Raw genomic sequence first — 11,117 nt, 5'->3', positions numbered from 1 at the left:
AAGATGACACAAAAGGGAATATGAAAAGTTACTCCCTGGTTTGCTTCTTCTTTGGGGCCGTATACAAACCTATTTCCAGGCAGCCTGGTATTGCTGAAAGATCACCAAACCTAGAGTCAGATGGTCTAGAGCCAGTCTCAGCTTTAATCTTAGGGAAGCTACTTCACCATTTTGAGCCCCCATTTTTTAATCCTGAGACCAGAGTCTGAGAATCCTTGCCCTACCTTTCTCTGGAATTACTGTGAGGAAACAAAATGAAAAAATGTGCATATAATTGCTCTGAAAACCATAAAGCCCCATACAAATGCAAATTTATGACTGTTAAACAATCTTTGACATTCCTTTCAGGGCAAATCATCACATTATAGTTTCTCTTTCTCTCTTTTTCTTGAAAGGAGGGAACTTATATTATCAACTGGCATTATTGGGGCATTTGGCGGTACAACCCACATTTATTTCCTCATGGAAGAGACCAGTTAGAAATTTTCCTTATTGAAAATGAAATGCACTCCCCTGGGGCCAGAGTCAGAGTTGGAGATGCACTGTTTATTGAGGGTTTCAGCCAAGGCTTCCGGTCCACAGAGGAAAACTCCTATTCTGGTACTTTTGGGAAAGAAAGAAAAAAGACAGTTTCAGGCTTTGGGATGGGCTCGATTACAAAGCACATGGGGGGATTTCCTATTGATTTCAGGCCTCAGAGCAGAGTCCCCTCTGCTCCTTTGTCCTTCCGCAAATGACAGAGTTCAGGTTACCATGAGGGAGAGTGGCTCGGCCCTGTTTGCGGGGCTGGGACGGGCGGGCAGCTGGCTACTTCAAAAGGCAGCTGACTTCTCTGAAAAAATGACATGCAAGCAGGGTTTGCGGAAACTTCTACTACAGGGAAAATGAGGATGAATTTGTGAGCCTGTGGGCTACTGCCCTTCAGGGCTCTATGTCCCCAAACACTCCAGCATCTTAAAATCAAGGACAAACCCGCTTCAGGAACACCACCTCTGCCAACAGCTTCGTGTGACTTCATCCCTCAACATTTTAGACTTTAAAGCCTTGCTCCTCTAGCTCTGGTTCCGGACCAGTAGCCTCGGTGTCAGCTTTTTAAGAACGCAGATTCTTAAAGTGGGTCAACTGTGTTTTTAAATTGTTATAACTTCACACCTTTTTGAAATCTGCCCTACAAAATTGGTTTGGCTTAAATGTCAAAGCCGTGACAATTTGTTCTTTGATGTGATTGTATTTCCAATTTCTTGTTCACGTAAGATTTCAGTAAAACTCAAAAATCTATTCAAAACCAAGAATGTAGATTCTTTGGCCCTACCCCACATGTACTAAATCAGCGTTTCAAAAAGCTTCCCCAAGTGATTTATACGTTCATCAACGTGTAAGAAGCAATGGCGTAAAGAGTGTATTTATGGTGATTTCTTGAGTTTTTCATGTGTTCTAGATTTTAGAAATGCAGTTTTCAGACTTCTAGCCCGCCACGCTACACAGGAGAGCATGGAAGAGTGGAAATGGAGCCTGAAGCCAAGAGACAGGTAAGTAGCACTTCTCCTCTTGAGCTTCATTAGAAGTCTTAGTAAACTAAGGCAAATAAAGGTTGCCTGGAGATGTTCTGAGAAATGTTTGTGACTTTAAAGAAGAAAAGGGAGAATCTGAAAACCTAGAGAACGTAAGAGGATAAGCTTGCGAGACAAGCAAGAACTGTAGTGCTTCCTTTGCATCCTGTCTCTTTCTTAAGCTACTTTCCTTTACCAATCAATCTATTCGAGAAACCAACCAAGCCTCATTCACTCTAAAGTGTAAATGACTGATAAAGAGTTTCAAGAACAGTCAGTACAGTAGGCAGGAAAAACTTAGAAATACCAAGGAATAGTAGCACAATGAAAACTGACCTAAAACAGTTTCTCAACCTCAGCACTACTCACATTTTAGGTCAGGGATATTCTTTGTTGTGGGGAGCTGTCTTTTATATTATAGAACATTTAGTTTCATGATGACCAAAGCTTTAGTGAGGGCAGGAAGGACCTGGAATATCTGTCAACTTATGATCTTGGACCCAAAAACTATAAATGAAAGTGGGGACAGTGTCTCCTTAGTAATAAATATAAATCATAGAGAATTAATAGAAGTAGATACACGACTGAAATTTAGGAGGTGAAAGAAAAGAACTGAGTTATGGGCCTATGTGGGGGGAACAGGGTTCAGAAAGTCTGAGGTGGGGCCTGGGAATCTTTGTTTGGTGTGATTTAAAGACTTCCTCTTAAAGTCAGAGATATCTAGAAACCTTTATGGGTGTGAATATGGTAACCTAGGTATTTTAGTTTCCACAATACATAAATCTAGCCATGTTTGGAAGCTGTTGCTTTATGTAGACCATGAGCCTCAAGAACACCTTGGCAAGAGGGAAGAGATATGGGAACATATGTATATGTATAACTGACTCGCTTTGTTATAAAGCAGAAACTAACACACAATTGTAAAGCAATTATACTCCAATAAAGATGGTAAAAAAAAAAAAAAAAAAAGAACACCTTGGCGGGGGAATTCCTTACTTGGGGTGTTGACTCCCAATGGTCTTGAACTCATTATCCCAGTTGGGCCGTCCATACAAGGTCTTTTGTTTCAGGCCTGTGATCACATCTTTCTCCTCGTCATGGTGCACAGCAAAGTGATTGGCCTGCAGGAAAGGACATGAATCCAGACAAAACAGGCATGCTGTATAAACACACACAGATACACTTACATATCTCACAAACCAAGCTCTAATTACCATTCTAACTGTATGTATTTGGGGCAAGGCACCATGCTGGAAGCTAGAAGGTCAACACTGAAGAAACCAGTTCTCAAGTAATTTACAGTCTAGAAAGGGAGACCAAAGAGGAGGCACAAACATCTCCATGAGGACAAAGAAGGGAGCACGGGTGGGAGGATATGGGAAGGTTTCAGGGTGGCCACATTTGCGCCAGACTTTGAAGTGTGGGTAGGATTTAAATTCTCTATCTCACTGTTTTTCTCTCTGCAGTACGTCTGACAGTCTCTTCTCACCCTAATATACTCCCGCTCCTTTGGGAGAATCACTAAGAATTAAGACAACCATAGACTAAAATGTATTCATATTTTGGTAATGTAATGAGACATCAAACCAAGCCTAAAGCTACTCTGTGTGTGTGTGTGTGTGTGTGTGTGTGCAGTCATGTGTTGTTTCCTGTGACCATTCTAGGGGGCCTCAGTTTGAACAACAGGTATTTTTTAAAAATAAAAATGGTTAATTACATTTATTTAACAATCAAAGCAGATTTTAAATTCACTGGACAGGGAATGGATGATGGGGATGGAAGAGGTTAAGAAGGGTAGTTACCCTGGTTTGATAATCCTGTAGGGACAAAGTTTTGCAAAGCAAAATAACTATTTTTCAATGCAAAGAGATTTCCCACTTAAAAAACTGTGTCTGGCTTTTGAAAAAAACAAAACTGCAAAGCAATTTATATATTATACATTTTCCCCCTGGGTTTCATTTTTATCAAATTTTGTTGTTGTTGTTTCATTTTTAAATTGCAGAAGTGGCATCTTAAAAGCACTTTTTCTGGAGCAGCAATTTTCATGGTCATGTGTCCCTGGACCTACGTTTGCAACAAGCCTTTCCTAAGACTTGGAGAACCTATGATAAGCGATATGCCAAAACCTAAATGAGAAGAAGTCGGTTTTCACAGGGACCAGGTAGGTGCCTGTGAAAACTGTCTTGGCTGAGGAGCCATTGTGTGGGGATGGCCATCTGAGGCAGTGGCCAGGAGTGGGCAGAGACCCTTGCCTTACCCCCTCACTCAGGGGGACAGTCATGCTGCTTCCAGGCCAAGTCACTAATGTTTGCTTATTTAGAAAGATGTTACCCCCTGGGAATCATTAACTTGTTTCTGAGTTTCTCAGTCTCATCACTTTGGACATTTGGGGCCAGATAATTCTTTGTTGTGGGGGGCTGTCTTGTGAATTGTGATTATCTTATCAATAATTGTAATTAACTGTAATTGTCTTCTCAATCGAAAATTCACATTTCCATTGCTAAATGTCTCAGGAGGGAGAAAGCATATATACATATACACATACACACACACCTATATATATATATATATATATATATATATATATATATATATACATATATATCACCTTCATTAGATATATATTGATTTATTTACAAATGATAATCACGAACTACTGGGAATACTAAGAGAGCAGGTTCTGGAGCATTTATTACTTCGATGCCCTTGGACAAATGACCTAACCTGTTCTGGGCCTTGGCTTCCCCACCTGGAAAATCTGGAAAAGAATAATAGCTACTTCATAAGGTTGTGGTGAGGGTTTAATTAGACAATCTATGTAAACACTAAGAACAATACTTGGCGCAAGCATACACTTAATAACTATCGCCAGTTATTATGACTCCTTGTTAAATGTATTATGTATAGTATAAAACATGCACAAACATAAATTAAAGGAATATATACACATATATATGCATGTGTATATATAAATACAGACACAGAGAGAGAGAGAGAGAGAGGGAGAACGAGAGAGAGCTGATCTTTTCTCTATTTTCTTCCCATAACCCCATAGATCATCTTGTCCACCTGGTTCGATACCCCTGGTGGAGGCATTGCTCTAACAAGGTCAGACTCATGGCTTTGATTCCCTTGTAGGCTCCCTAGCTTTGACCCGTCCTACAGATACCAACTTTGAATCTAATATCAACCGTCTGAACAAATGGGGATACTGGGTCAGAGTGAATGTGCTGGATCACCCGAACCCATCGACTGTTCTTAAAAACAGTACACAAGACATTCCAATAACCAAGGGGAAGTCGGTAAGCCCTGGGCACTGTGGGAGGGACCTGAGATTGGGGATCTTTTCCTCACCTGAGACTCATCCCAGCCAGTGAGGTAGATGTTGTAGCTGAGGAAGCCGGAGTTGTCCTTCTCCTGCATCTGGGTCTCCAGCAGCTGCAGCAGGTCTGCAAACCACTCAAAGGCATGTGTGTCCCGGCACAGCCAGTAGAAGTAGATCTGAGAGGGGGACAGACCGTGAAGCAGATTATGTTTCTTTCTTTATTTTTATCTTTTTTTGAAGGATAGTTGATGTATAATAGCATATAAGTTACAGGTGTATAATAGACTGATTCACAGTTTGAAAGGTTATACTCCATTTATAGTTATTATAAAATATTGGCTATATTCCCCATGTTGTACATTATGTCCTCGTAGCTTATTTATTTTACACATGGTCGTTTGCACCTCTTAATCCCCTACCCCTGTCTTGCCCCTCCCCACTTCCCTCTCCCCACTGGTAACCACTAGTTCTTTCTCTGTATCTGTGAGTCAAGCAGATTATATTTAAATTGGGACCTATCAGCATTGAAATATGGATTTCTACCCTCCCCACCCCCACCTTTCCCTGCTGCTCAGAATGCCTGGAAACATGGGTTTTCAGAAAGCTCTAGATATTTGACAAACTAGCTCACATGAACCTGCTCTGGCCTTCACACGGCAGGGCAGAAAATAAATAGCTTGTTCTCAGAAATCCGTAGCTTAAGAAGAAAACATTGGCCCACAACTTTCCCCCTGGGTCTGCTCTTGCCCTCCTAGGATCCCCGGCTTCCCTTGACCCTCCTCTCAGAAAGACCAATAGGATCTAGACGAGCCATGGCTACCACCGCGCTACTTCCCTACCCGCTACTGGCGGACTTCCCTGAGTTCGTAGGGGAAAAAGTAGTCCTACCCACACCTCCTCCACATCGAAAAGAGGGGAAGGGGAGAATGAAAAGTCAAGGTAAGCTCAACGTGCCTGTTAGAGGTTCTCTCTACAGCTATTAGAATGACTCAAGCTTTATTAAAGATGTCCTTTATTGGGCAATGAAACCAAACTTACATGTAACCAAAACATCCCCCAGGACTTTATTCTGAGAGGACAGCCATAAGAAAGGAAAAAAGTAAAAGTGTCACGAAAGGACATGTCTCCTGCCCTCCCCCTGCAAATAAATGTGCTGGGGGCTGGAAATGGAATCCATGTCAATATCTAACGTAAGATGATAGAAAAATTATTCTATCCTCTCAATGGAACATGAAAGAATCATCAAAAATGATTATCAGCAAGCTTGTAACAACACTGAAAAGTACTATATGTTTTAAAAAGAGCAGGACATGAAATTGTACATACTCAATATATACAACTTTCTAAAAATATGTAAACATGTTGGAAGAGAATTTACAAAAAGTGTAACTATTGGGTTGGGGTTGTGGACACTTTCTATTCCCAGCTCTCTTCTGACTTTCCAGTAATGCTACACAAATACAGTATATTTGTACTTTCAATAATAGGCTTGCTTATAGAGAACCACATTTATTTATTTGTTTGTTTGTTTATTTTTTTGGCTGTGCCACGCATGGCTTGCGGGATCTTAGTTCCCGGACCAGGGATCAAACCGGCACCCTTGGCAGTGAAAGCGCTGAGTCCTAACCACTGGACCGCCAGGGAATTCCCAGAAGCACCTTTGACTTATCAAACAGCCCTTCTGTGCAAAGCCTGCCTCTCTGAAACTACCTAGAACTTGTCTTCACTTCCCCCAGTCTCTGCCAGCCTCTGCCCTGAAGGCTCTTTGAGGCTTCACTTGGCAGACTGTGGTGAATGCTCCAAGCCCTCTGAAAAAGAAAAGAACCTACCTTTTTGAGCCTCAGATTGGGGGCTTTATTGCAATACTTGTACCAGACCGACTTGAGAATGGATGCAAAGGGCGTGACCCCAATCCCTGCTCCCACCAACATCACCACCTCATAACTGAACACATCTTCACTGGCAGTGCCGAAGGGCCCGTCAACAGCTATCCTGGAGGGAAGCATGGGGGGAGATAGTTACACGGACACCTTGCTCTTCAGAGGAGGATGGGGCACACATTATCACTGCAGGTGTGCAACATGTCACTTCAAACTGGGACAATGTATTGATGTGACACTTTGTTCTGTGAGATAGCTTTCAAGTAACCAACTCAGTGTGAACATCGGGGTTGGAAGTAAGAAGAATTTTTAGCTAACTGAAAACATTTGGTAACTCTCAGGGGTGTTTTTTTCATGTCCCCAACCCCGTTCACTCACTACGCACGCGCGCACACGCGCACACACACACACACACACACACACACACACAAATGTCTGTGTCTCTTGCCAGGTGAGCCCACACTTGAAATTCCTGCTTACACTGTACATTAAAGTGAGAATTTTCCATGTCATGATATCTTATAAATTTAATATCTCTACTTTATGTTGGTCTATTCATTGAGTTATTTGACATACTTTTCTTCAGCATCTACTAAGTGCCTGACACCATGTTAGGCGTGTGGGAAGAAAGAGGCCAAGTGAGTAACATCTGGCATTTACCCTCAAATAATGTACACCAATGAAATTTTAAGTATAGCTTTGATTGCAAGTTAATATACCTTGGCCTTGACCCTTACAAATTTATAGGCACTGGGGAATATCCATGATTAATATTTGATTCAAACATTTTATATTTCATAGAAGATTTATACATATATGCATAAGCACAGCACACGTATAAAACGGGGAACACCGAGATAGCTCCCTATAGAATACGTAGGCGCTTTGTACTCACTTCGGTAGTTTCCAGGCATCTTGAAACTCCTGCTTATCACAGCCACAAGCTTTGAACAGTCCCTCCGTCCAGTCCCCCACGATGCGGACATGGATGCTAAAGAAGTCTTCCTCGGGGGCAGAGGTCAGGGTGAAAGGGTGCCACTCCAGCCTGGACACCACAGGGCACTTGACGAAAATGTATTGGCCCACCTCCATCTTGAATCCTTTTTTCTTCATCTGCAGCTCGATGGTTTTGAAAGGGTGGGTGACCACCTATGGAACAGAATGTGTCTCTGGAAATGAACCTTTCCGCCAGTACTTGCCTTTTCAGTGTCCGTATGGATAAAAGGCTGAGCTAAGATGCCCCACACAGGTCCCTTCTTCAGGGCCAACACAGCAGTTCTTCCAGCAAACCTGCCTCTCGCTGGCAACTGCCCTCGGCTGTAGCCCATGGCCAACAGTGAGCTGGGGCAGGGATGCAAAGGCCTGGCCCTTGTCCTCACTTTGGGACAACTCCCAGGGGCCATCGCAGCTGCAGCACTTCCTGTAGGATCAGCTGAGGCTGCAGTTGCAACCACTTCGGGCCAGCAATTTCCTTCCCCCAATCCTGCCTTTCTTTTCTTTTACAGGTTCACCTCCTGAGAACATACCCCGATAAGACTTCTGCATGCAGTTCTCTGTCTCAGAATCTTTGCCAGGGAATCCAACCTAAGACACCAGCTTAATGTGATTTTTTTTTTTTCTCTAAGAAGACAAGGCAGTTGCTAGAAACAGGAAGAAGAGATGGTTTCCTGGGGCTTCCCTGGTGGCGCAGTGGTTGAGAATCTGCCTGCTAATGCGGGGGACACGGGTTCGAGTCCTGGTCTGGGAGGATCCCACATGCCGCGGAGCAACTAGGCCCGTGAGCCACAACTACTGAGCCTGCGCGTCCGGAGCCTGTGCTCCGCAACAAGAGAGGCGAGAGAGTAAGAGACCCGCGCACCGCGATGAAGAGTGGCCCCCGCTTGCCACAACTAGAGAAAGCCCTCGCACAGAAACGAAGACCCAACACAGAGAAAATAAATAAATAAACTATATATATATATAAAAGAAAAGTACACATTTAAAAAAAAAAAAAAAAGAGATGGTTTCCTGCTCAGCCTTCCTATCTCCCCAAGGGATGATCAAGAGCCTTAGCAGCCGGACAGAAGCAGAAGGAGACCCCATTGGCTAATAATATAGCAACATCGCCCAAACCAAGCCTAAGGTGCTGGTCTGTCTGTGTCCCAAGTCCCACCTTGAACCTGCCTGACTCCATGCATCGTTTTTACATTTCTCCCTACCCGGGGAATACACCATCCATCTCTCCCAAAGCCAGGCCCCACCCACCTGTCGCCATCCTCCTTCTCCATGTACCTGAATGTTCATAACAGCTTTGTTTACAATAGCAAAAAAATTGGAAGCACTCCAAATGTCCATCAACTGGTAAGTTGGTAAATAACAAAATGATTTCATTGTAATATACAAAGTAATATGTTTCTTTGATGATTCCTGAGATCCTAGAGGGACTTTATATGTGCAACTGAAAACAAACCAAGGGACATCAAAGGAAAGAAAAATCAATAGAAACCAAATAGCAGATTCCTAATGTTGACTGATATACACGAGCTTTTCTTTTCACCTGTGAGGAGTAGGACAATAGGAAATCCTTTTAGGAAAAATTGCCAAGCATTTCCAAAACTTGTGATTCAAATATAAATTATATGACAAGGCTGTAACCAACTTCCCTTCATCACTGAAATAAGGAGGTGTAGAGCTTCATTTTGAAACAGAAAATAAAAATGGATGAAAATGAGTTTGAAAATTATGTTGCTCACGTTGCAATTTTGTGTGGTGAGAATGAGTTCCACCATATTGCAATTTTGCTACCACAGGGAACATCGGGATAGAAGGGAATAAAATGCACTAGTGGACAGCATTGTCACCAGAATACTTTTGGATAGTACCTTGTTTCTTATGTGTGTTTACATGAGAAGAAAATGAATACTTATTTTCTTCACAGGCAAACAAGTTTGCCTTAGAAATAGGCTTAGAGGAAATACTTGTCTGGTTAGTTCATTCTAGTCTAGTAAGGGAAATTTTGTGGTGGTTCTTTTTGCTGATCTGTGGGCTTTTTCTCATAGTACAATATAAATATCATAAAAGGAGAACTGTTGTGGCCTCCTATATTTCAAGGTTTCCAATGCCAGCTGGACTGACTTTACTATGACCTTCCATAGATGCCAAGAAAGAAGAGCTAGGGTGGTGGAGTGGAAGATTTTTTGTGTTTTGCAAAAGCAACCCATGGTAAGCTTTTGGTAAATACTTTCTGAACTGAACTGAATTAAATTTTATTTGATAAAAATAGTCCTGTCTGATGTTTCCTGAAACTATAATAAGGCAATTCCGTTTCTATTTATTTAGTTGGATATTTATTTATTTAATGATAAGAAGCAGCATAGACGTGTGGGGAAAAACCACTATATACTTGAAGTTAGCGGATTCAATTCTAAATGCAGTTTAGTTATTAGCTCATTTGAGACTTTGAGTACATTAACTCTGATACTCTGTGACTGTATACAAAGCACAGAGACCTGCCCTTGGTTCCCTGGTTCTTTTGGCATCTGAATATTTTAAGGCTCAGTGCATGACCTTTTGAACTCACCTCTTTTGCTTCTTTACTCTTTTTTTTTTTTTTTTTTTGCGGTACGCGGGCCTCTCACTGTTGCGGCCTCTCCCGTCGAGGAGCACAGGCTCTGGACGCGCAGGCCCAGCGGCCACGGCTCACGGGCCCAGCCGCTCCGCGGCATGTGGGATCCTCCCGGACCGGGGCACGAACCCGCGTCCCCCGCATCATCAGGCGGACCCTCAACCACTGCGCCACCAGGGAAGCCCTGTTTCTTTACTCTTAACTAATCACATCATCTCTCTATGCTCCTCCCCTCTACATACACACACACACACACACACACACACACACACACACAGGGATTCATTTACACAAAACATTTGGGTTCACTTTTCAACAGAAAATGTTAACTTCTAGTTTCCCCAATTAAAAGGCCCAATCATCTGATTATCAAGCTAGGTACATTGAAACAAACTGTAGGTCATCTCTCTGCTCTAAGTTTAATCAAAATAAACTGAGTAAAAGTGAGATCTGACAATGATATAGAGAACTTGGATAGACTTGTCCATGATATAGTTAGATAGTATTAGTAATTCCTAACCCAGCCAATACCTTGGTGATGACCACCTTCTGTTGAGATCGCCAAAACCGTACCAACCTCTCACAGAGATACAGGAACATGGGACCCACTATCCATTTCCAAGTCTGTAATCAGAGCAAACAATGAAAAAAGGATGTGTTATGGGGCGGTAGTTGATAAAAGATTCGTGGGGACAAAACATTTTAGAAGTTCACCTTTTTTGGTTTGTTTAAATATTCCATGATAGACTAGTAAATTT

At 42.3% G+C, this 11,117-nt stretch overlaps 1 protein-coding gene across 1 annotated transcript in view; it reads right to left on the bottom strand.

Annotated features, from left to right (window-relative positions):
- Positions 1 to 392: 392 nt before the first annotated feature.
- Positions 393 to 11,117, bottom strand: part of CYBB (cytochrome b-245 beta chain) — a 33,620-nt gene continuing 22,895 nt past the window's right edge. The window contains exons 8-13 of the mRNA XM_065901388.1: positions 10,891 to 10,983; positions 7,651 to 7,904; positions 6,705 to 6,867; positions 4,905 to 5,051; positions 2,547 to 2,671; positions 393 to 603 (exon numbers count right to left, since the gene is read on the bottom strand). Coding sequence (XP_065757460.1) covers positions 477 to 603; positions 2,547 to 2,671; positions 4,905 to 5,051; positions 6,705 to 6,867; positions 7,651 to 7,904; positions 10,891 to 10,983 — 909 coding nt within the window. The 3' untranslated portion in view covers positions 393 to 476. The remainder of the gene's footprint in view (positions 604 to 2,546; positions 2,672 to 4,904; positions 5,052 to 6,704; positions 6,868 to 7,650; positions 7,905 to 10,890; positions 10,984 to 11,117) is intronic.

Source organism: Phocoena phocoena, chromosome X (genome assembly GCF_963924675.1).
Source record: "Phocoena phocoena chromosome X, mPhoPho1.1, whole genome shotgun sequence".
Lineage (NCBI taxonomy): Eukaryota > Metazoa > Chordata > Mammalia > Artiodactyla > Phocoenidae > Phocoena > Phocoena phocoena.
The sequence above is the reverse complement of the archived record's forward strand: the minus strand, read 5'-3'. Positions and strand labels throughout refer to the sequence as shown.